This window comes from Chelonia mydas, chromosome 14 (assembly GCF_015237465.2).
Source record: "Chelonia mydas isolate rCheMyd1 chromosome 14, rCheMyd1.pri.v2, whole genome shotgun sequence".
Lineage (NCBI taxonomy): Eukaryota > Metazoa > Chordata > Testudines > Cheloniidae > Chelonia > Chelonia mydas.
The window spans coordinates 1,904,902-1,930,204 of record NC_051254.2 but is presented as its reverse complement, the minus strand read 5'-3'; the positions used below and the strand labels follow the sequence as shown (position 1 = coordinate 1,930,204).

At 51.8% G+C, this 25,303-nt stretch overlaps 1 protein-coding gene and 1 long non-coding RNA gene across 3 annotated transcripts; one reads left to right on the top strand and one right to left on the bottom strand.

The window, feature by feature from the left end:
- Positions 1-679: 679 nt before the first annotated feature.
- On the bottom strand, positions 680-1,733 carry LOC119567529. The gene is made up of 2 exons (XR_005227564.2): positions 1,597-1,733; positions 680-1,013 (listed from the first exon to the last, which is right to left on the bottom strand). It is a non-coding gene; the product is annotated as an uncharacterized LOC119567529 (long non-coding RNA).
- CBX4 (chromobox 4) lies at positions 1,006-11,524 on the top strand. 2 transcript variants are annotated; one of them, XM_043527737.1, is made up of 6 exons: positions 1,006-3,090; positions 5,041-5,291; positions 5,388-5,431; positions 6,286-6,351; positions 8,204-8,270; positions 9,258-11,524. In XM_043527737.1, exons 2-6 carry the CDS (start codon positions 5,223-5,225, stop codon positions 10,587-10,589), a joined length of 1,578 nt encoding a protein of 525 aa, XP_043383672.1. In that variant the 5' UTR covers positions 1,006-3,090; positions 5,041-5,222; the 3' UTR covers positions 10,590-11,524. The 2 variants fall into 2 exon arrangements, with proteins under 2 accessions (XP_043383672.1, XP_037769658.1); XM_037913730.2 differs by having other exon boundaries at positions 1,006-3,469.
- The last annotated feature ends 13,779 nt before the right edge of the window (positions 11,525-25,303 follow it).

The following is a 25,303-nucleotide window of genomic DNA, read 5'->3' as shown; positions in this document are numbered from 1 at the left end:
GCGGGGACAGTGAGTTTCCCCTGGAAGCCCCACCCTGGGGAGTCTTCTGGCCAGCTGGAGGAGAAGGGTGACCACAAGTGCCTTGTGCTGCCTAGGAGCAAAGCCTGCTCGCTGTACCCCCCTCCGCTCACTCCAGCCCTGCCAGGCAGCTGGGCCCTTCCCCAAGCAGTCACTCCGCGACCCACACCTGAATGGGGCGCTCTCTGGGGCGCTGGAGCCTGGCCGAGGGAAGGTGAGCTGATTAGCTGGCTGTGCGGGCTCCTGCCTGGGAGAGCGCGCCCCCTGCCCTTTACTCCTCTGTTTCTCCCGCAGATTGCGGTGGGCCCGCAGCGCCGTTTTTCCCTTTGCGCGGCTTCTTCCACCTTTGAGCTCTGTGCGCAGCTGCAGCTTCTGCGCCTTTTCCTTCTGCAGAAAAACTCGCCCTCGCCCTAAACCGTTACTATTTCCATCCCGGCCTCTTTGGCAGGCTTTTGCTAGCTACCTCCTACTCGCTGCCAAAGTGTCCTTCCTTTCCGCCTCCCTCCGTGTCCCACACGTGAGCTGTAGGGAAGATGGATGGGTGTCAGGCGCAGCGCAGGAGACGTTGCTCATCGATTTTCAGTTGGAAAATGAATGGGCATTTGATTGCCTCCCTCCCCCACTCACTAGCAAAACAAACACACCTCTGTACGGAAGGAGGTAGAGCTAAAAGCCCCTCTGTGAATTGCAGACAGAGGCTAGGAGAAGCGGGGCGCTTTTATTTCCTTGCCACAGAGAACCAGGGCAAGTCAAGATCATCCCATCCTGGTGCTTCGCTGGACCCTGCTCACACGCGGTTCGCGCTGGAGGTCCTCCTGAACAAGGGAAGGCTGGAGACAGGAGCAGAGACCTCCTCCTTGGCTGCTTCCAGCCCGCTTCATTGCCGCGGCCCCGACGTGCTAATGGGGCGGGCGGAGCTGGGGCGAATGGCCCGTCTCGTTGTATCTCGGAGCTCCGCTGCTCTCCGACCCAGGCCTGCCTGGCGTCACCAGACCCTGCGGGGAGTCCCTGTGCGGTGATGTGCGGAAATCCCGTCTCTCCCCCGCGGGAAAGGGCCCAGCCGCCCGCCGTGCCATGGCCCAGTGACCATCCCTGCTCTGGGGGACCTCCCTGCTCCGAGCCGCTGCGGGCCTTGCGCGCTTCTCACTCACCCTCGGCCCCCAGGTGCAATGGGGACCCCCCTCGCACTCCAGAGAGGAGCCGCCTGGCTGAGAGGGGCCCAGAGCCCCTGGGAATGAAGAACCCAAGGGAGTCTCCCCGACGCCTGCCCTGGAGCTCCCCTCGCGGTCACTGGCCCCTCGGAGCCGGCCCCCAGCACACCGGGGAGCCGCTCGCAGCGTGTCCGGCCTGGGCAGCGGGGGCAGCTCCGGGACCTTCCTGCTCAGTCACCAGCCAACCCCGAGCTCCAGCTTCAGCACCTCGTGGGGCGCCATCGGGGGGGCAGGAGGCCGGCCCTGGGGAGGGGAGTCAGCCTCCTGCTGAACCGTTTACTTTTCATTCCCGGTTGCGGCATCTCCGCGGGTCCCAAAGCGCCTCCACGCGCCGAGAAAACCCGCGTGCGTAAAGCAGTTTAATTACCGGGTGGGCGTAAATCCTGCTCTGCGCCGCCCGACCGCCGCTGCACGGCGCTTGCGGGGAAATGTCTCCTCCGACTCGCGGCTGGAGGGAGCCGCGCAGCCGGGCCCCCTCGGTAACCGACTGCCCGGCGCTGCCGGTGGCGGGGATCGCCGCCCCCAGCGCAGGCCGGCGGCGCAGGCTCCCTGCACGGAACAAAGCCGAGCCCGTGCCCGTTACCTGCAGCTGGGGCAGGGGCAGGCCCAGAAATGCCTCGAGGCACGTCAGAAGCGGCGCAGAGCGACCAAGACTCTGTTGACAGCGGTAATTTTCCCGGCTGCCTCGCGCTCGCTTTGCTTTGCTCGGCAGGATTCACCTGCCCGCCCAGTGCCTTGGTTTCTGCTTTCTTCTGAGCCTTCCCTGGCGCGCCCCCCGCTACTTCCTGAATTGCATCCCCAAGGCGCGACTCCGTGCGTGGGGTGGGCAGGGGAGGATGCCCACGAGCCCAGCTCCCACTGGTGTCAGAGAAAGACTGACGCCGGCTTCCCCCGGACTTTTGGAGGCGTGGTTTGGATTCGCAGAGACCTCAGAGCCTGCAACTCATCCTGAAACTAGCGGGGAAATCGCCCCCTGGCCGGAAAACCCACGGGACTCCCCGAAAAGCAATCTGTGCTGAGACTGGGCGAGCTCCTCGCCAGCCCCATCCTGCCGCCGGTCCAGGGCATGGCACCGCTTGTCACTCTTCCTCCTCCTGGCTCTCCGGCTCACAAGTCAGTCTGTCCGGCCACGCACCCGCGACTGCTGCGGGGCGGGGGGGGGGAGACAATTGTCTTTCAATAAAAACAAGAACCCAGAGTCTCCCCCTGCGGTGAAATCTCGTGGGATTGTTTCCTCGCGTTATTATAACCCGCTCTTTTCTGCCTCCGTTTGCTCCAGAGAAGGCCCCCGGCTCCCCTCTCTGGCCGCTGCTGCTCGCGGGGTTCCGCGTGAAGAAGGGCAGCGAAGGGAGATGAAAGCCGCGGCTCCGGCCCCACTGGGCAGCCCCAGCGGCACTAGCCTGCGCCTGGCGTTACACACAGCCCGCGTGCGTTATTTCAGTCCGAGGGAAGGGGCTGCAGGGCAGGGGTCTCCTGGGACCCGAGCGAAATCCGGCTCCCGGGGGAGCTGCCCACGCGGGACCCCCGGCACTCGAGTTCGGAGACGTGTTTCCTAAGGGCCCGGATTCCTTAAGCTCCAGCGAGCAGGGATTTCACAGAGGCGCTCTGGAAATCCTCCGCCGCCCCCCAGTTCCCAAACTGCCCCGCCTTGCTTTGCAGCCGGGGAATCACGTCGTTGCCCATCGCTGGGTGACCTGGCGACTTCCACTGGCCCGGCGCGCCTCCCCCCGTGCCAACGCTCCCCAAAGGCGCAGGTTTCACGCGGGACTCTGGCCAGGTCTCCTTCACCTCCGAGTCCCACCCAGGCGCCCGGGGCTCTGCTACTGCTCCCAGCCCGACCGCCTCTCGAGCAGCCGCGCAGGTGGGTGACACGGAGCGGGGAGCGCTCGCCCAGGTCCCACTCTCACGGGGCTGCGCTGCGCGGCTGGTTTCTCGGGATCCGGCCCCCGGTGGCCCCGCACGAGCCTTCGCTTGTGGGTGGGAAATAAACAAAATGATGCAACTTTGTTCAAGTCCTGCCACCGCTCTGCGAGCAGCTCAAAACGGGCGGTTCCTCTGCGGTGCCTGGAGAGCGCAGGACGCGCCTTACCTCCGCCCGGTGAGCGATACAGCCCCTTTCCCCGGGATTTCCGAGTCAGCTTCCCGTGCTCCGTCCGCACCCCAGTTCCCAGGGCAGAGCTAGAAGGGGGTCGCTAGGCACTGCCCCAGCCCCGGCACGTTGGCTTCCCTTAGGGCACAAAGTAAGTTGTGACTCTGGCTCTGCACTGAGCCCCGGGGCGCGGGCAGGAAGATAGTCAGACCCTGCCTCCGACTTTGCAAATGCACATTTAATTATTGTCCAGGGAAATCGTTTCGCCCCTCTGGAGCGTTTCCTGGATCCAGTGTAAACGGGGCGCGTGTCGCTCCCAGCCTCTGCAGCGCTCCGTTGTCTCCAGGCCCCTGGGGCTTGAGGAATTCCCCCCAGCTCCGCTCGCTCCCTCCTCCCCAGTCCCGGGCTGACCGGGAGTTGCACCCCGGGGCATGAGGGCAGCGAGGCGCTGACGGATGGACACGCGGCGGGCGTTGCAATCCCCCTGCACTTGCCAGGAGCTTCGCGGGTTGCAAATGGTGCCCCCCGGCTAATGCTGAGCGCGGCTCTGCCAGCCCGGCTCGGGGGACGCTGCCTGGGGCTTTGCTGACGATTTGTTCGATAGGGATGCGGTGGGTTAGGGCAGCAACGGGAGCTCCCCAGCCGCGGGCTGGGCTGTGTCCATCGCTTCCCTTCGGGGTCACCACTAAACCCCCCAAAGAGCAACCCCCCCTTTTGTCCGGGAGGGCCCCGCAGGCTGGGCAAGCCCTTCCTCCCTGGGATCCCGGGCACGCTGCAGGAGAGAGGCCGGGGCTCCTTGGCCTTCGACTTCCACAGCTCGCCGCCCTCCTCTGCGCTCTGCCTCCATCCTGGCCTCCCTCCTTTCTCCCCTGCTGCCTCCCTTGGCTCCATTTCCCGGAGCCCTGTTTTCTCTCTCAGCCCCTCCATTCCCCCCGGCCCCGCTCAGGTTCCCGGAACCACGTGGGGCCCTCCTCCCTCCCTCCCCTCCCAGCCAACCTGGGTTAGCCTCCTGCCCTGGCCCTTCCTTCTCTTGTCCCAGCACCTCTTGTCCCCCCCCCGCGGCCCGCCTTTCTCTATAGCGCCCCGTTCCTTCCCTCCATCTTCTCGGCTCCTTCACTTCTCCAGCCCTGCGCCCTCCCTGGGCTCCCCTCCTCTCCCATCCCGCCGCCTCCCTCCCGACCTCTCCTCCGGCGGCGCCTCGGGGCCCAGAAGGAATCGCCCCGCCGCCCTGCAGATCTCAAAGCGTAAGGGCTCGGGAATCCCAGCCAGCCGCGGTGTCCCCGAGCCGCTATTTCGGAGGACCCGGGAATGCGGGATCGGACGCAGGAGAACCGGGGGCTGGGATGATTCCTGCATCCCGCGTGTTACCCAGATCGTGTAACCCCCGCCGCTGCTGCCCGGGGGGCTCCAGGCCGACCTGCTTCTCGCCTCACCTTTGCCCCCTTCTCGCTCGTTTGCCCCCTTTCTGCCCTCACTGGCCGCGGAAGGGGGTGGGGGGCAGACACCTGCCCCGGGCGCTCTGCTGCCCGCTGCTGGAAGCGCTGGACACGGGGCAGCTCCGCGCTCCCGGCCGGGGCTCCGCAACTGGGGCTGCGCTGCGCTCCCCCCGCCCGCGGCCCAACAGCCCCCAGCTCCCCCCCGCCCCGCGCCCGCTCCCCCGCCCCTCTCTGCCCGCTGACCCCGCCCCTTTCTCGGTCTCCTCCCGCTCGCCCTCCCCGGCAGATCTGCACCAATCCGCGCGCCCCGTCTCCCCTTGACGGACAGCCGGGCCCGGGGAGGCCCCGCCCGCCTGACGTCTCCGGCCGGGATTTGCATGAGTTGCGGTGCCGGGGCGGCTGGAGCTCAGTGTCTGCGGGCGCAGGAGGCGGAGTGCGGCGAGCCCGGGCGCTCGGAGCCTCCCCAGCATGGAGCTGCCCGCCGTGGGGGAGCACGTCTTCGCCGTGGAGAGCATCGAGAAGAAGCGGATCCGAAAGGTGAGGCCGGGAGGGAGGCTCCGAGCGGGGGTGCGGGAGGGCGGTCGGGGCTCCGCGGGGCTGCCGCTGACGCCTTCCCTTTTCCCTCCCCCCCAGGGCAGAGTCGAGTACCTGGTGAAATGGAGAGGCTGGTCCCCCAAGTAAGTACCCAGGCGGGGAGCTGGGCTGCAGCTGGACCAGGGATGGGGGCTGCAGGAGCAGGATCCCCGGCCCAGCCTGAGCTGCAGCGAGCCCCCCCGCCCGCACCCGATGCTTTCTGCTCCGGGAAATGGCACCGTTAATGCATGCTCCAAAAGAGGCTGGGGAGAGGCCAGAGGGGACCGGGGAGCCCGGCAGAAGCAAGGGGAGGGAGAGAGAGGCAGACGGTGACTGATGTGCAGCAGAAAATGGCTCCTTCCCCCTTTCCCTCCTCGGGAGCCAGGCTCCATATTGCAGAACTGAGCAGGGGGAAAATAATTTAAAACACGAAATAAAACGCCCCGCCGGTCCTGAGCCCCCGATCCTGGCCGAGGAGGAGGCAGGGGGCTGCCACCAGGGCGCTGCCACGGGGCGCGGGGAAGGCAAACCCTGCCTCTGAGCACCGAAGGGAAGGAGATGTTTGCGGGTGGCGGAGTATTTGGGGTTTGCATGACAGTGTCTTGCAGGGAGGGGCTGCTCTGGGGTTTGGACTCTGCTGCTTAGACCCTGGTCAACACCACGGGTGTTAGTGGGGCTAGGACAGGGGCTTTGGGAAATCGCATCGTGACATGCTTAGAATTCTTCTGGAATAACAACTGCGCTAAATAAACACCCCCCCCCCCGCCCATCCCCCTCTCCGGGCAGCTGGAGTTCGAAATGCGCACTCCGCAGTGGGGCCAGGTGCGCGTGGATTCAATGTGCCTAACCTGTAAGATGGCCCCTGGCAGCTCACCGGCAAGGGGAGACCCCCCCCGTCTCCCTTCTCGGGGGGCGCACCGGTCTGTTGCTCAATGGCTCTTCTTCTCCCCCTTGCAAGATATAACACGTGGGAACCGGAGGAAAACATCCTGGACCCCAGGCTGCTGATCGCGTTCCAAAACAGGTGAGCGCTGCGCTCCTGCGCGGACCCGGCCTGGCAGCGGGGGAGGGGAGGCGCAGAACCCAGGCGGCGCCGCTGGGGCTCGGAGCTCTGGGAGAAGGGAAGGGGCGTGGGGCGGCGCACCCCCGCGCCGGGTGGCCGTGGGGCCACTTTCCTGCCTGCCTGGGTTCAGGGGGACCTAGGGCGGCGCGGGGGCCGGGCCTTGCAGCCGGAATGCCCTGCGCCGCGCTCCGCTGCCGAGCTGGGCACTGGCGGCCCCGGAGCAGCCGAGCGCTCGGCCCCGGCCCCCTTGCAGAGCCGAGCCTTGCAGGAGCGCAGCTCGGAGCGAGCTGGCATTGTGCAATTGTGAATGCGTCACGGAACTTCACTTAACCCCTTCGGGGCCGAGGCAGGGGCTTGCAGCTCGGCAGGTTCGCGGGCGGGCTCCGGGCATGTCGGCTGCTGTGACAGGGGGTGTCACGGGTGCAGTAGCGGCGCTGCGGGGCGGGGAAGAACCGCCCCTCTCCTGGATGGAGATTGCACCTTCCGAGGGAGAAGCTCGCGAGGTGCAGTCCCGCCTGCCCGGGGTGCAGGGAGCATTTCCCTCGGCTAACGGCCCCCAGCCTGTCCCCGCAGCTCCCCCGCTCGCTCGCCTGCCTGGGGGGACGGAGGCGGCGCCGCTGCTCCTCGCTCGCGTTTGGCGCATTATTTCCTGCGGTGTTTTGGCGCAAACTGTAAACTCGAGCCCGTGGCAGGCAGGCGGCTAGCGCGGGGGCGCTGCTCTCCCTGGCTCCGGAGCGACCCCGCCTGGGCGCGTCCTGCCCGGCCGAGTGCCAGGCGCTGCCGAAGGAGTTCACGACCCTGCGGCCGGGGACCGCCGCGCGCACTGGCGCGGAGCAGATGCGCTGACTGCGGCCGCGGGCGAGCCTCTCTCGGCCTTGGGTCTCGGCCTTGGGTCCCGGCCCTTCCCCGGCTGCTGGCTAGCGGGGCAGTGCCCCGGGCCCGCTCCCACTGGGGGTCCAAATACTCGGCCCGCCCCTCCCCCTACGGCGCACGGGTCGGGGTGGGGCCGGTCACTTGGAGGCCCCGCCCGGGCAGGCAGCCAGCGATGCTTGCCCTGCTCAGGAGCCGGGTACCCGGCGCTCGAGGGGTGACGGCCCCGGCCAGCGGCTTGCCCTGGCCTCCCCCCTACAGTTGGGTGGTTCAGCACCAGCGGCCCTTCCCCCCGCGGAGACATCGGCCTTCAAGGCAGCGATTCTGAGTGACGGCTGGCGGGGCTCGTCCTGTGAATCCTAATGAGATCATTAGCATCGCCGCGGTGCTGATTCCGCGCGGCGCATGCCGCGCACACCTCGCCGGGCCTTCTGCGCCGGCCAGCGGAACAACGGGGGCTCCCGCTCCCTTCTCTGCCCAGCGCTCCGCTTCGGTGCCAGCCAGTGCCCGAGATGCCCTTGTCACAGCGTGAAGGCAGCTCGGGCTCCAGCGTGCTCTGGAAATCCCGCTTGCTTTCTGTGAGATCTGCGCTTCGCTGGTGAACCTCAGCGAGCCCTGCAGGGTGTGGGGCCACAGGGAGGAATTTGCTGTGTCTTGTTTGGTTGTTTCTGGGAGGTCTTTAGTGTGCGCGTGAGGGAGACTCCGCATAAATAGCTGGTCTTGCCGGCTATTCCCGGGACGAACCAGTCCTGCTGGCTCTCTAGGAACCTCAGCAGCTCACTTCTGTGCTTGTCCAGCTGTACACACTGTTGGCCCATGTTCTTCCCTGTAATGTGTCTCGGAGTGATGTGTGCGGAGAATTAACGCGGCTCCCCCCCCCCCCAATTCTGCAGCGTGCTGTAGGAAAGTAATTGCATCGCTATTGATTTTTATGTTCCTGCAGGGAGAGGCAGGAGCAGCTGATGGGATACCGCAAGCGAGGACCAAAACCGAAGCCGCTGGTCGTTCAGGTGAATTCAATAAGCCACAATGTTCTTTGCCTAAGGAACCCCATTTTTAGCACAGGCTTGAGAATATTCACACTCCAGAAAGTAAATGCAATCTCTAAATGGCAATCTTTCCAAATAGACTGATTAAAGCCACTTAGTTTTGTTTTTAATATAAACTCCCTTGTTTCCTCCCTTCTCCAGGGAGGAGCATTTCATCTGGTTTCATCATGCTCAGGATCATTGTGTACATACAAATCCCTTGTTAATTTTAAATGCCAGATGAAGCCGCTCCCACTCCTCTCCACAACCAACCCCGCCCCCCCCATGCCAAACTCTGACTTCATCATTCAATCAAACACGCACAACATCTCAGTGTAACAATGAGCATAAATTGGGACAGACCCCAGAAAGCGTGAAGAGAAGGAAGGAGCCCATTGCTGCAGGAAGAGGCTTCCTGGTGGCTACCTTGCTGGGAGTTCCTGGGTATTTCTTTCCTGGCAGATCTCCTTCCCCATCTCTCCGTTGTATTTGTATGGGTCTGTCTCTAGTTATAAACGTCGTGACGGAAGGTGGCAGTGACCTGTGGTGCTGGTACACACCAAGCCTAGCGGCAGACTTGCTTTGGCAAGAAGAAGGAGGCTGGACACAGTGCTTTGTTAAGCTGTGATGACGCTGTTTGCATTTTTAGCTGCCACTCTCCTCAGCAATCTGTACTCTGCTTTGGGTGTATTTCACCTGCGATTTACCCTTGCCTAATAGGGACAGTTGATTGAAGGGTACTTTTTACTACCTCCAATTAATCTCAAACAACGTGGAGCCTTTAGGTCAGGAACAGGCCACAGCTTTTCATGTTAAGGTCTGTAGCGTCCCGTCCTGCGGCTGCTCTGGCTGCTCCGTTTCACTGTGTGTGCATAAGCTGGTGGAGTGGACTCCTGCAGAAGTGCTGGTCTCTTGTGTGAAGTAGTCCCTTGGTGGGCTCTTGCTAAACTCGCTGACTTTGTGTTGCAGCTCCCTTCGTTCGCACGGCGCTCCAATGTCCTCACTGGACTACAGGACCCTGCTGCGGACAACAGGCCGAAGCTGGAGCTGAGCTCCTCTGGCAAGAGCCAGCAGCATCAGTACGAACTCAACAGCAAGAAGCACCACCAGTACCAGCCCAACGGCAAGGAGAGCCGCATGAAGCACCAGCCACAAAGCAAAGGGAAGTATTACTACCAGCTGAACAGCAAGAAGCACCACCACTACCAGCCTGACCCCAAGATGTATGAGCCCCACTACCAGCCCGGCAGCAAGGAGCCACAGAGCCAGGCCTGCTTGGACCACAGCAAAAGCCCCTTGGTCACCCACCCAGACAAATGGGCTCACAGCCCAGCCAAGAGCCTGCTGAGCCCAGTAAAGAACCTGGCTGCAGAGGGAAAGAATGGAGCTGAGAAGAACCTGTCTAGTGGCACCGGGCCGCCTTCCCGTGATGGCGTGACCAGCAATGGCATTGGGGGCAAAATGAAGATTGTCAAGAATAAGAACAAGAACGGGCGCATTGTGATCGTCATGAGCAAGTACATGGAGAATGGCATGCAGGCAGTGAAGATCAAGTCCGGGGAACCGCCCAGGAAGCGGACCACGGAGGAGAGGACTCCCAGGAAGGGTGGGGAGGAGAAGCAGGAGGCCTGGCGAAAGCATGGGGAGGAGAGAGTGGCAGGCAGTGACCCCAAGAGCAAAGCTGGACTTGGGGGCGGCCCCCCCTTCACAGAGCTCAGAGGGAGCCCCAGAAAGACTCCCCCTGCCAAGGAGGCACCTCCTCCCCCCGAGCAGCCCCTGCAGCTCACCACCAAGCCCAACCTTGTGCCCTGGTCCCTGGAGCCCAGCCGGGAGCACAGCCCTGCCCCCATGGGACTGAATCTCTCCACCCCAGGCTCCAGGAAGCGTTGCCTCTCTGAGCCGCATGAGGAGAGGGAGCCAGGCAAGAAGCGCCTCACCTCACGGAGCATCAGCGCCCCCACCTGCCTGAGCCCCCAAGCGCCAGAGAGGCCCGAGCCCCCTCTCCCAGCCACCCCCCAGCCAGAGGTCATCCTGCTGGATTCGGACCTGGACGAGCCCATAGACTTGCGCTGCGTCAAGCCCCGGGGCGAGTGTGAGCTGGCTGTGGCGCAGGTGAAGCCAGAGGCGCCGCTGGTGCCGACGGAGAAGCCGGCCGTTGAGCCTCAGCAGCAGCAGGAGGCGGACGGGGAGGGAGAGGCAGAGCCCCTGCAGGAGTTCAAGCCCTTCTTTGGGAATATAATTATCACGGATGTGACCGCGAACTGCCTGACCGTCACCTTCAAGGAGTATGTGACAGTGTGAAAGGGCAGAGGCTGCTCCCCCTGGGGAGGGACCCTGACACTGTCCTGGAGCTGCCTGCCCCTCGACCCCCTCTAAGGTATTGTCACTGCCCTGACACCCACCTCCCTCCCCTCCCCACCATGGTGACTGCAGCACTCATGCAGGGAGAACCCCACCAGATGCCTCCCTGCCCAAGAGGAGGGGAGGGCGGGACACAGTGACTCTGCCCCTGCTATGCTGGGGGTATCCTCTACTGCTGCTCCATCCCTGCAGTCCCAGGGACTTGCAGGTATCAGGACACACGAGGATGGGGCCGGCCAGTTACTCACAGAGTTACATAGTATTATATTTTAACAGTGCTAACTTGTCGAGTGATTCTTGCTCCCGTTTGTACGTGGTGTTATTGAAATGTATTGTTTGAGCTGAAAGCTGGTCCCTCTCTGGCCATGCGAATATATTTATTTGTAGGTATTTATATAATGAAATATAAATCCTAGATTTATGGAGTCCCTAGATCCCCTTATAAACTATATCAAACAAATATTTTGTGTTCTTTTTAACCATTCAGCATTTGTTAGTCTCATTCCTTTGACCTGTCTTCATGAGCTGCAGGACCATTCCCTGGTATATATTTTTTGATACTGTACATGTGTTGTTTCTATGTCAAAAATAAGTTCATTATCTAAAGCTAAACAAGCTATTATAGAAACTGCTGCTACTAGAAATGTCTAAACTATAAGCTTCCTATTATTAATTGCTTGAATGTAAATATTAAATGGAGATGTTGAAAGTGCATTTGATGTTCTGCAGCTAGCATAGATCTGATTGCAAAGACCAGCTGTTAGAAGGTGGGGCCTAAGCTGCCAGTGGCACTTCCTGGTTTAAGGACTGTATTGTGGACGAAGAAAATGTATCATGCAATCATTGCAAAGGACTATAAACCTTTACAAAAACTACTGGAAGTTGGAGTGCATTTGTTACTGCTTATACACAGAGTACTGAAAAGACCTCTGTGTGTGTGAAATTACATGACTGGGTTTCCCCAAACAGGTATTGTCAATATAGAGCAAGAACTGAGGTAGTTTTCTTACATATCTAGGCAAGATTGAAGCCATGTAGAATTTCTGCTATTAAGAAGGCGGACTTGAGGGTACTTGTTGCCTAAGATGTACAATAAGCTCCTACTTTTGTTTTCTTGATCTTCTGAGAAAACAAAACAGCACTAAGGCAATGGAAATTGTCTTCCCTCCAGGCCAACCTTCTGCCTGTGCTTCATGTAAGTCCTACACATGCAGAAGGCCACCTTGCTGTTGAAAACTATGGGCCTCCATTTTCAAAGCAAATAGTGATGGTGGGTGCCCAAACCAAGACATCTTGCAGGGGCCTGATTTTTGAGAGGGCAGGTACTCCGCAGCTTCTAAAAATCAGGACCCTATAAGGTGGCTCAGCCAACCTCTTGCAATTGTCATAAAGGCAGATCACAATTGGATGCTGTAACCTAAGTTCTGTCACCTCATTATGCAGGATTGCCCCAAAAGTGTGGATCCAAAAAGATTAAGTGTGCGGAGGTTTTGAACTCACTTTACAATCACTGGATTCCACTGAGTATTGCAAAGTGGTAACACTTTTAAACAGCTTGCAGCACGATGATTTTGAAAATATTTTGACACTTGATGTAGTAACTGCTTTTCTGTTTGCATCATGGATACAGTACATCACCAGTCCATGGAGCTGGTAAAACAAAGTATTAGAAATAATCTATCAATTTTTCCTTTGAATTTTGTGCTTGTGAAAAGCATCCTGTTGATATCCTCTCTATCCACTTAGGCTTTCATTGCTTCAGCTGTTTTGGAGGAGATTTTGTAGGTGAAATTGTTATTTTACTTTGATGTATATGTACATGTGCCTAGAGCCTGGAAATGGCAGACTTTTTGGTTGATTGCATAAAATGCACCTAAGTTACATGAGAGCTAACGCAAAGCTTCTATAAACTACACTTGGTCAATGTTCTTTAGTTTTTACCTGGAAGGACAGCAAGGGTGATTAAATCAGCATGGTGATTTCTCTGCTGAGATTAGCAGGAAGGGTACTGAGATTGAAACACTTCAGTTTTCTGTATCAAGACCAGCTGATGGAGTGTCACTGCTTCTTGCCACTACTGATCTGGACTGACTTGGGCCTGTTATCCTAGAGGAGAAAGGTTCTTTATTTTCAGTTACCCACCCTCTGAGACATCCACAGTTTATAGACACTAGGAAATAAGAGCAAATATTGACTGGCAAACTGTTTTTTTAAAATCCCAGCCATTAATAGCCTTCTGAACAATGCTGGAATTTCCCTCTGAGATGCTATTTAACTAGAAATTAGCACAACAGTTATTCTAGAATAGTTACAGCAGAATGGTTCTTTCAGTAGAACCCCCGGGTGGGTGTTCTTATGGAATGGAGAACCTTCTTCAGATTTTAGCTTAACCCTCTTTGAAAGGAACTCTTCTTCTGGAGTAAAAGCATCTGTGCAGGCTTTTATGCTGAAATATTGATTCCAGGATGGCTATTTCTGTACGTTTCCAAGTATCGCTAGGCCTCTACTCCTGAGTGAGATACAGGAGGACACATGACCTTAGCCTGTTGTTTCTCTAGACATGGAACATTCCCATTGGCTTAGTGGCCGTTCACATGCTTAGTGGGATCTGACTTTGCGAAGTCGTCGTGTAAAGGTGGAGGGGGGAAAGCACCACGTCTTCCTCAAACGTCCGGCTGCCTGCATTTATTCAGCATCAAAGATGATTTTCAGTCCTGCTATCTGTGCTGACTCCTCAGATCAAACAGGGCTCTAGTCAATCTTACAAGGCAAGAGAATTGTTTAAATTGCAACTGGTTTCAGCTGCTCAGCCATGAAAGGCAATGGGGGTTGCACAGGTGTCGGGAGGGTAGAATCTGAAGCTACTGGGGTTGCACAGATGTAATGTGGGAACCAATTTGGCCTGCAAAACTTTCATTCCGGGTGGTTTGGTATCTGAGCCCCAGGCTGTTGGCAGCGCTGGCAGTTAGAAAATAATCTATTTCACTTATAAAGAGAGCTGATGCTTGTCTGCAAAAATCACTCCTTCACAAACAAAAATGGGTATGCAAGTAGAAGCACACCTCAAGGGCTGCAGAATGTGACCTGGGCAAGAGGAAATGCTGCATCCGATGAAGTGAGCTGTAGCTCACGAAAGCTCATGCTCAAATAAACTGGTTAGTCTCTAAGGTGCCACAAGTACTCCTTTTCTTTTTACAAATGCATGACTGAGGCTGGAGGCTCTTGGGGGCTGGAGGCTGGCGTTTTCTGTTAGCAAAGCTTGTGCAGAAAATACAAGCATATTCATTTACCTTTTGGTTTAATGCAGCGGTTCTCAAACTGTGGGTTGGGACCCAGAGTGGGTCATGACTCTGTTTTAATGGTTTTAATGGTTTTAATGTTTTAATGGTTTTAATGGTTTTAATGGGGTTGCCAGGGCTGGTTTAGACTGAAGCCCAAGCCCCACCACTGTGGCTGAAGCTGCAGCCTGAGGGCTTTAGCCCTGGGTGGCGGGGCTCAGGTTACAGGCCCCCTGCCTGGGGCTGAAGCCCTTGGATTTTGGCCCTCCTGCCCAGGTGGTGGACCTCGTGCTTTGATTATCCCCTACCCCCACCCAGGGCAGCAGGGCTCTGGCTTTGGTCCCTCCTCCTGGGGTCATGAAGTAATTTTTGTTGTCATCAGGGGGTCGCATTGCAATGAAGTTTGAGAACTGCGGTTTAATGCAAACAACCAGATTCCTGACAAATAGGATGCACTTTTTGAAATTACTAAGGCTGTAGCCTCTTGTTCAAACTCTGTGTCCTAAACCAGTGGATCTCAATCAGGGGTACGCATGCCCTTGGGAATACACAGGGGTCTTCCAGGGGGTACATCAATTCATCTAGATATTTGCCTAGTTTTACAACAGGCTATATAAAAAGCACTACCGAAGTCAGTACGAACTAAAAGTTCATACAGAGAACGACTTGTTTATACTGCTCTATATACTACACACTGAAATGTAAGTATAAAATAAATAGGTCTGTCAAGCAATTAAAAAAATTAATCACAATTGCAAGATTAAAAAAATAATCGCAATTAATCATGCAATTAAACAATAACAGAATACCATTTATTTAAATATTTGTGGATGTTTTCTACATTTTCAAATATATGGTTTTCAACTACAACACAGAATACAAAGAGTACAGTGCTCACTTTATATATTTTATTACAAATATTTTCACTGTAAAAAACAAGAGACAGTATTTTTCAATTCACCTAATACAAGTACTGTAGTGCAATCTCTTTATCTGAAAGTTGAACTTACAAATGTAGAATTATGTCCAAAAAAATAACTCCATTCAAAAATAAAACAATGTAAAACTTTAGAGCCTACAAGTCCACTCAGTCCTACTTCAGCCAATCAAGCTCAGACAAACAAGTTTGGTTACAATTTGCAGGAGATGATGCTGCCCCGCTTCTTGTTTACAATGTCACCTGAAAGTGAGAACAGGCGTTCGCATGGCACTGTTGTAGCCGGCGTCGCAAGAGATTTACGTGCCAGATGCGCTAAAAATTCGTACATCCCTTCATGCTTCAACCACCCTGATGACTGATTCTGCTTGATAACGATCCAAATCAGAGCGGACCGACACATGTTCATTTTCATCATCTGAGTCAGATGCCACCAGCAGAAGGTTGATTGTCTTTTCTGGTGGTTTGGGTTCTGTAGTTTCCACATCTGAGTGTTGCTCTTTTAAGACTTCTGAAAGCATGCTCCACACCTCGTCCCTCTCAGATTTTGGACGGCACTTCATATTCTTAAACCTTGGGTCCAGTGCTGTAGCTATTTTTAGAAATCTTACATTGGTACCTTTTTTGCATTTTGTCAAATCTGCTGTGAAAGTATTCTTAAAATTACCATGTGCTGGGTCATCAGCCGAGACTGCTACAACATGAAATATATTGCAGAATGTGGGTAAAACAGAACAGAAGAGACAATTCTCCCCCAAGGAGTTCAGTCATAAATTTAATTAATGCATTATTTTAACGAGCATCATCAGCATGTCCTCTGGAATGGTGGCTGAAGCATGAAGGGGCATACGAACGTTTAGCATATCTGGCATGTAAATACCTTGCAACGCTGGCTACAGAAGTGCCATGCGGATGCCTGTTCTCACTTTCAGGTGATGTAAATAAGAAGCAGACAGCATTTTCTTTCGCAAATGTAAACAAATTTGTTTCTTAGTGATTGACTGAACAAGAAGAAGGACTGAGTGGACTTGTAGGCTCTAAAGGTTTACATTGTTTTGTTTTTGAGTGCAGTTATGGAACAAAGATATCTACATTTGTAAATTGCACTTTCACGATAAAGAAATTGCACTACAGTACCCGTATGAGGTGAACTGAAAAATACCATTTCTTTTATCATATTTACAGTGCCAATATTTGTAATAAAAAATATAAAAAGTGAGCACTGTACACTTTGTATTCTGTGTTGTAATACAAATCAATATATTTGAAAATGTAGAAAAATATCCAAAAATATTTAATAAACAATAGAATACCAATTGAAATTTAACGGTGCAACTAATCACAATTAATTTTTTTGAGCTAATCGCGTGAGTTAACTGTGATTAATTGACAGCCCTAAAAATAAATCAATGGGAATAGAACTATTGTAATTAAATGGTAAAAAGGAAAAGGTGATTTTTCAGTAATAGCTGGCTGTGACACTTTTTGTATTTTTATGTCTGATTTTTGTAAGCAAGTAGTTTTTAAGTGAGGTGAAACTTGGAATACACAATACAAATCAGACTTTTGAAAGGGGTACACTCCAAGAGCCACTCCATCAAGATTCTCTAGGAATCTTTAGATATCCTGTTTAATTTTAAAATTATTGGTGGTTCAGTTGTACAACTAGCTGAAGCAATTATTGACTTTTAAAAACTAAATTGCATCTTATTTAAGGCTCTTTCAGAGCCTTGAGCCCTCTGTGTTCTTAGTGCAGTGCCCTCACTACTGCGCCATTAGAGAGAAGAGACAGAAGCACCCAAAATGTTGTTGTCTTTTTGACAGAGTCGCTGTGGTTGTTTGAGGCACCATTTCCCGGAAACCACATAGCCAGATACTTCTTACATTAAACACAGTCAAACTATTAAAGTAACTCCTGCAGCTTCCTGTGCAGTGAAAGGTGTGATGTGCAGTGCCTGGTTTAGAAGATATGCACTCCACTTACTTTATGCCGAGTGGCTAGGAAAGAAATGATTTGCTTAGTATGTGAATCCCTTATTTATACCCATGTCTTGCTATATGAAGTGCTTCAAACCTTCATATCTATTACTGAGGTGTTTAATTGAGAGAGGTGGTCACTGACACACCATACTGAACCTCAAAGGGGATACTGGACAGGATGTAGTGTTACTCTTCTAATTTCCTTCAGAGAAACTGACTTATGTTAGATAGACAGGTGAAGGGGGGAGGGGGGGTTGTTTGTTTGGTAGAATTTTTTGGCAGACAGCATTACCTGTTTATTTTAAAGGCCAATTTGTCTAGATACGTTGGGTCTTTTTAAAAGGTCTATTGTTATGTCTATAATTATGCACCACCAGTGACTTGTGCCACTGAATGAATTTTCACTGTCTGGAGAAGGGAGAAGTTGTAAATCCACTTCCTGGCCCTGGTTTTGAATTCCCCCCACCCACCTCCTTGAGAACATATTAGTCTTAGATGCCTGCAGTACTTATCTTGCTCCTATGGTCAACTTCTGTCTCTGGTACTTACTTTATCCCAGGCTAAATCAACCCCCTGTAGGTTGAAGTGGATTTGGTACACTTCCTGTTTTAAACTGTTGCACACTATTGCTGTTCCTGTTGAAAACCTGCCATGTGCCTTTCCAGAGGTGGCCACATTTGCGTAGCAGATGAAGTGATCCCTACACAGCACTTGTAGATTAGTGTAAGTTTGTAGCGTGAGTTGGGATCCTTTGGGAAGATACTCAAGAAATGTCATATATACAGAGTAAGGAAAAAAACGCAAGAGTTTTGGGGGAGGCTTCTAAGCATTCAAATAGTAGGGGAGAGAGAAAGCAATCTAGACTCTGCAGTAGGAGATGGGGGTGGATAGGTTGTAAAATGCTTTTTGACCCAGCAGGGGAGTGGCAGAGTTCCCAAGGGGAAATCATGGGCAGGACACAGAAGCCTTTTTTGTCCAATGCTGCCACTTTCAAGATGAGATAGGGAATTGGCTGCATGATCTGGGGAACTGGGACTCTCTCCTCAGCTTCAACTCTTCACTTGCTATTCGGAGCAGCCGAGGAGGAAGTAACATGTTCCTGGATGATGCAGAGGGGAAGAGTAGTATATTTTCAGGACCCGCAGTTTGTAATCTGTCAGGTGCTCCGGAGTTCCTCCAGAAGCAAATGTGGCCCCATACACAGCAGCAGCCGAACTGCATTGTAAACCATTGTAACTTGAATTGGATTTCAGTAGAATGTAAACGTTCTCCAACTGCGGGGAAAGGCCAGTGTTCTGGGTACCTTTGCTCTGTGTACTGGCACTAACAACCACCCTTCTAGGTCACGCAGGAGATCACAGCCATGGGACCCTCCCCGGCAGAGCCTGGCTCAGTGCACAGAACTGAGGGATGTGACTTGCCCCCTGGCCATGGTCAGACCACTAAGTGCCTTTGGTCTCATTTTTGCTCCCGTAGGGCCCAACACCATCTCCAGAAATGGATTAGGGTTCAGGCTGCTCTAGGGTGGACATAACATTGCCAGTGGGTCATATTCCTGAGTCTTCTGGAGACCTTCTTCTGCCTGTAACAAACCGTGATAGCTCCTCAATGCCTTCTTACCATGCGTTTTGCCATCTGAATGAACTCCAGCATATGAAACAGGAAGGAGAGAGGCTGGAGTGCCAGGGGCCTGTTCAGTTGTGCCAGAGACATTTTTTTGGAAGTGCTATTCCCAGGTAAGGGCAGCAAAGGAGGTTCCTTTCTTCTCCCGCACAGCATCCACATCCTCCCAATTCTCCCAGCTATTCCATGTGGCAGAGCTGTCTGCTTAAATATACAATTGGGAGTTCCTTGCTGAGAGGCGTTTTCAATCTATTTCACAGATAAGATCATTTGGATTCAGACCAGCTTCACAGCCTCTCGCAGAGCAGATCTGTCAGGCAGTGACAAATGCAAGGGCATCCCTGAGCTTGAATTTTGGCCGGGGGGGGGGCGGGAGAGGGATCCATATCGAAGGTCACAGCCTAAACTGCCTCAGCAACACTGGCTACAGTGAAAGCCACACAGTGGGACTTTGCGTGCTCCACCCTGGCAGAGCATTTCACAAATTCTCTCTGCTGCATTTGACTAGGCTTGATACAACATTGCTGGCCCTGGAGATTTCTGGCCCGAATCAGCTCTCCCACCATAACTCCCCAGACGTCACTGAAGCTAGTCCTGATTTACAATAAGAGGAAGGATGATTTTGAGTCCCAGGTCTTAGACTGGCACTCAAGAAATCTGGGTTCAACTCCTGTTTCTTTGTGACCTGGGGCAGTGGCTCTCAACCAGGGGTCCAGGGGCCATGAGCAGGTTTCAGGGGGTCCGTCAAGCAGGGCGAGAATTAGACTCACTGGGGCCCAGGGCAGAAAGCCAAAGCCCTGCTGCATGGGGCTGAAGCCTGAGGGCCTGAGCCCCACCATCTGGGGCTGAAGCCGAAGTCTGAGCAACTTAGCTTCATGGGGCCCCCTGTGGCACGGGGCCCCAAGCAGTCTCTCTGTTTGCTACCCGCTAACGCCGGCCCTGGCTTTTATATGCAGAAAAATCAGTCATTGTGACACACGTGGGCTGTGGCGGTTTTATAGCATGCTGGGGGAGGGGGGGCGGCTCAGAAAGAAAAAGGGTGAGAACCCCTGACCTGGGGTAGTTGGTGCCTGTTTCCCAACTGTAACGGGGCAAGGCATCCGATGCAGTGAGCTGTAGCTCACGAAAGCTTACTCTCAAATAAATTTGTTAGTCTCTAAGGTGCCACAAGTCCTCCTGTTCTTTTTCCTTTCTCCTGTGTCTATTTGGATTGTAAGTAATTTGGAGCGAGGACTGTCGCTCACTGTTGGCTTGCACAGCACCTAGCACAAAGGAGCTCTCCTCTCTGTGAGCGCAGTGCGGGGCTCAGACACTGCTTGAGGCAGGTACTGTCAGTGCCTCCCTTCAGGAGGTCAAGAGACCAGCATCCCTCAACTACACAATTGTCAGGCCCCTGCTTAAGAAACCATTTCTCAGCACGGACAATCAGAGCATGCGCACCCTGGTGTGGGTTGAATAAAGTAATTTATAAACACTAAGGTTTATATTTAGCCAAACAAACGGGCACGGACAACAGTAGCCCTGGGAGCCAGAGGGAGAAAACCTGAATTTCAAGATGTCCTGACTTCAAAGTGCTTCACTTTGTGGCTTTAATCCTGCATCTCGCTAGTACCAGGCATTTAGTTTCGTTGCCTTTATTTCCAAGAGGGGGTAAAAAAGGGGATGCAGGAGAAAGAAAAGTGCTACTCAGTCGCACTGCACCCTTTGGCCAATTCAGTGCAAACTGCAGCTTCTTTCACTTCATGGGGAGGCGTGAACCGAGGCCTTTTCTACACCCAAAGGCGGACGACGGCGGTAACTCCAATGCTGCAGCGTGTCCTCTTATGGCCAGAGTTATATCAGTACAAGTGTGTGCTTCTGTGGGTGTCGCTCATTGCTGTACAGGGACCAATTAAACTATCCTACCATAAGGTACTTTTATACCAGTATAACTGCATCCATGCTGGGGCTTGTACTGGTATCGCTGTGTGAATTAAAAAAAAAGTCCCCCCTCCCCTCCAATCAACTTAAAACATGGCTGCAAACAGGCCTTAGCCCACCTCCATTGAGAGGTCTTCATCCTTAATCCTGGGGTTAAAAATACATATTTAAAAGTGTCCAAAACATAGAATTTGTAAATATGCATGTGTAAAAACCCATCTCATAAGGCCCAATCCTTCTCCCAGGGAACGGGGCAGCTTTGGGCCCTAGGGCTCCATAACTTTGAAATAACTGAACTCATTTTCTTCACATTTGGATTGTTGTTCAGTGATGGCTGCAAAACCACTCAAAGCCCAGATCCTGCAGCTGGCTCCAAATTGGGAGATCCCTGAACCCCCCTGGGGGTTTGCAGGGTTGTGGCTGATGCTTGGGTCTTCCAGCTTCAGCCATTTTGGGGTTATCCCCTTGCAACCCTCCACCTGGAGCACAGGGCCAGGAATGATCTAGTTCCCCATTTACAAAACTCAAAAATAGAAGAACTAATATGAATCAAAGTTTAAAAATAAAAGTTCACCTCTCAACTGAGACTAAACATAGCAAAATTCAGCCCACAAGGAACTGGTATAAGAAAGTTATGAGCAACAGAAAAAGAAGGGCCTAAAATGGAAAGTGGAACTCAGCATTTCCTTCATGTTGGCTGCTGCTAGTGACTGATAATGAATATATTATGCAGACATGCTATATAGTGGGGAAAGAGATGGCATGAGGATATATTGTGCTACAAGACTTAATTGTTGCATTCATTCACAAGTGAGGAAATCCCCCAGTGAGCCATACAACGCATCCCAAATAAGTATCAATATACTCTTTCTACCACCACATGTCTTATGGTTATGTCACATATTTTAAAGAGAATACAGTCTTTGGATTGTTATTGGTGCTTGTGAGAACATACCATCTTCTATGGAAACAAGAGAAGGAAAAACTGAGCAGGAAGGGAGGGTACTTACTAGCTAGAAGAGAGGAACATGCAGTAAATAGTAACCAGATACAAAATAGCCAGTTTAGGGCTGCAGCTGCTTGGCTCTGCCATATTTAAGGGGCCAATCCCCCAAAATGCATGCTGGGAAATAAGCTACTATAAGAAGGTAACCATGCAGCACAGAGAATTAATAGATGGGGGGAGGGCACCCTACTTGCTGTTTCTGCATATTCTAGACTATGTTATGTTGTGGGGCTATTTTTCATACTTCTCTACCTACTTTGTAAGTAGGGAAGTATACTGCATATACTGTAGACCTATGAGAGGGGTGTTAGGAAGAAAAAAATAGGTCCTATCAAGCAAAAAAAAATCTTTAAAATAGCTTTTCTATATACCAAGATCTCATGAGTTTAGGGTCTAATATTTCATGACCTCCTAGGGCTGGCAATTAATTTAGTCTTGTTTGTAGTAAGTCTATATTTTCAACTTTCCCAGGGTGGGAAGCATGTTTTCCATCTCTGATGGGTTACAAGATCATGCACCTTCAATGTCACTGGTTCAGGACTGAACATTGCCTATCCTGTATTTACAGTCAAAGTAACTGGAGAGAAAAACACCTTCACCTGGGGTGGAGAGAATGAGGTAGCAGGTTCTTTTAATTAAGAAAACAATGATACACCATTTGAAAGCTGCTCAGAAGTTGGGATGTTGGAGGTAATCCTGTCAGAGATAGATTAGGGAGCACGAGGCCAGCGAAGCAGTCAAAAGTGCAAAATAAATGCAATTTATCACATGGGTCAGCAGTTTCCCATAGCTTTAGAAATAAAGGACCAAATTCTGCCCTTGAATGCACCCACACATTCTCTATTGAGTGAAGCAAGGTCTGTGCATGCAAATACAAGAGAATAATTCTGACAGCAGGAATTTATTCCATTATTATCCTTGCTATATGTGTATTATATAGTTGCAGCCATGATGGCTTCCCTTCTCTTAACAGTTTCTTTTCATGCATACCAAGCTGCCAGCTGTGGATCAAATAATTAGACTCACTTTGGTTTATGCAAAGAGAAGACCTGCCAGTTCTATAGCTGCCATAATCTCCCCAAATAGCTGCTGAAAGGCTCTCTTATCATCATGAGTTTAATGGCTCAAAGTGACCCTGAACCATCTGAACCTTAGCCAGGTGGGAAGGACCCTCCCTGGGTTTCCTCTTCCGTTTACTTTAAAAAATTCTTCATTCACTCCATGGTATCTGGTTTCCTATTGCTGTTCATTTAACTACCCTGAAACCTGAAACAGACCCCTTTCTAGGGTGTTTGATTCTAAGCCTCTGAAATTAGCTATTCTTTAACTCTCCGGACATGAAAATAACACTTAGCCAGATGCAGTCTAGAGAAAACCAGCAAGAAGATACCTAACATAGGGCAGTGCCACAGTTTATACTGAAAACGACTATTTGTGCGTCAGCAACAAAGTCTCAGAAGTGACCAGCATTGGAATAGGACTGTCTTTTGTTTCTCATCTTTTGGCCTCGCCTTTGACAAATAAATCTAAACCATGACATTTTCTTTTCTGACTTCTGACTAGTAATTTAAGCCTGCTTTTTCTTGTGACACATACAGCCCAGAATACACACATGCTCTGCTCCCTTGTGCAAATTTTCTCTTTAAGTACATGACCACATATTATTTGAGAAATAGTAAAACATCATAGACACATTGCTTAGTATAAAGTCATTGCTGATAGAGTTTGCAGATAATCCTAAAATTTGGTAGCATGCTAAATAAAGAGGAGGAGAGATTATAAACTATTTAAGGTATAATTGAAAAATTAGAATTCAATGAAAAGCTGCAAGAATGATTTTGAGGTCTGGAAAACCCACCTTGCAATGAAAAACTAAATATCAACCTTGCAAGGAGAAGGTTAAGAGATTGGGTTGATCAGTCTATAATCATCTGCACATGGAAAAGCTATCAGATACCAAAAGGCTCTTCAGTTTAGCAGCCAAAGGCATACCATGTACCTAGATCAGTGGGTCTCAACCCACAGCCTGTGGGCCGCTTATGGCCCAATCAGCACACAGCTGCAGCTCATGTGACATCCTCAGGGCCATACAAGTAGTATATATATTGTGTGGATGTGGCCCACATACCATAGAGAGAGTTGCATGTGTGGTTCACAGTGGTAAATCAGTTGAGAACCACTGATCTAGATTCTGAAGTAAGCAAAATTTGAACTGGAAATAAGGTGCTATTTTTAACAATGAGGGAAATCAACCACTGGAACAAATTTCCAAAGGGTGTGGTAATGGCTCCATTGTTTGGAGTCTTTAAATCAAGACTGGATGTCTTGATAAAAGATCTGCTGTAATTCAACCACAAGTTATTGGGCTAGATGAGAAAATTCACTGGGTGAATGGCTTAGGTTATGTAGGGGGTCAGACAAGATGATCGTAATGGTCCCTTCTGGGCTTAAAAGCTATGACTCTTCTCATAATTTTTCCATTCTTTTATGTGCTTATACTATTCTCCTTGTCATTCTGGCTCAGTGCATCTTTACTGATTTAGAGTCTTTTTAGGATAAATTATTTTATCTTCTAATAATTTCAACAGCAGCCATGTACTATATATGTGATTGGAAGCACAGCTTTCATTAGGTGACCTTCAATGACTGAGGCAGGAATATAAATTAACTACACATATACACAGTGAATACTTAGGGTCTATTCAGGGAGCAAGGCAGTCAACTACACAGCTAACATAGCTGTGAAGCTAGGTGCCTAAAATATGCAGGTACATAAGAACGGCCGTACTGGCTCAGACCAAAGCTCCATCTAGCCCAGTATCCTGTCTTCTGACAGTGGCCAGTGCCAGGTGCCTCAGAGGGAATGAACAGAATAGGAAATCATCAAGTGATCCATCCCCTGTCACTCATTCCCAGCTTCTGGCAAACACAAGCTAGGGACACCATTCCTGCCCATCCTGACTAATAGCCATCGATGGACCTATCCTCCATGAATTTATCTAGTTCTTTTTTGAACCCTGTTATGGTCTTGGCCCTCACAACATCCTCTGGCAAGGAGTTCCACAGGTTGACTGTGCACTGTGTGAAGAAATACTTCCTTCTGTTTGTTTTAAACCTGCTGCCTATTAATTTCATTTGGTGACCCCTAGTTCTTGTGTTATGAGAAGGAGTAAACAGCACTTCCTTATCTACTTTCTCTACACCAGTCATGATTTTATAGACCTCAAGCATATCTCCCCTTAGCTGTCTCTTTTCCAAGTTGAAAAGTCCCAGTCTTATTCATCTCTCCTCAGATGGCAGCCGTTCCAGACCCAAATCATTTTTTTTCCCCTTTTCTGATCCTTTTCCAATTCCAATATATCTTTTTTGAGGTGGGGCGACCACATCTGCACACAGTGTTCAAGATGTGGGCGTACCATGGATTTATATAGATGCAACATGATATCGTCTGTCCTATTCTCTATCCCTTTCTTAATGATTCCCAGCATTCTGTTTGCTTTTTTGACTGCCGCTGCATACTGAGTGGATGTTTTCAGAGAACTATCCACAATGACTCCAAGATCTCTTAAGTGGTTACAGCTAATTTAGACCCCATCATTGTATATGTATAGTTGGAATTATGTTTTCCAATGTGCTTTACTTTGCATTTATCAACATTAAATGTCATCTGCCATTTTGTTGCCCAGTCACCCAGTTTTGAGAGGTCCTTTTGTAGCTCTTCGCAGTCTGCCTGGGTCTTAACTATCTTTAGTAATTTTGTATCATCTGAAAATTTTGCCACCTCACTGTTTACCCCTTTTTACAGATCATTTATGAATATGTGGAATAGGATTGGTTCCAGAACAGACCCCTGGGGGACACCACTATTTATTCCTCTCCATTCTGAAAACTGACCATTTATACCTACCCT

Excerpts from the sequence above, each read along its gene's own strand:
- CBX4 (XM_043527737.1), top strand. The coding sequence starts at position 5,223 with ATGGAGCTGCCCGCCGTGGGGGAGCACGTCTTCGCCGTGGAGAGCATC. Across the intron at positions 6,352-8,203 it reads CTGATCGCGTTCCAAAACAG|GGAGAGGCAGGAGCAGCTGA; the intron begins GTGAGCGCTGCG and ends ATGTTCCTGCAG. Across the intron at positions 8,271-9,257 it reads CGAAGCCGCTGGTCGTTCAG|CTCCCTTCGTTCGCACGGCG; the intron begins GTGAATTCAATA and ends TTTGTGTTGCAG.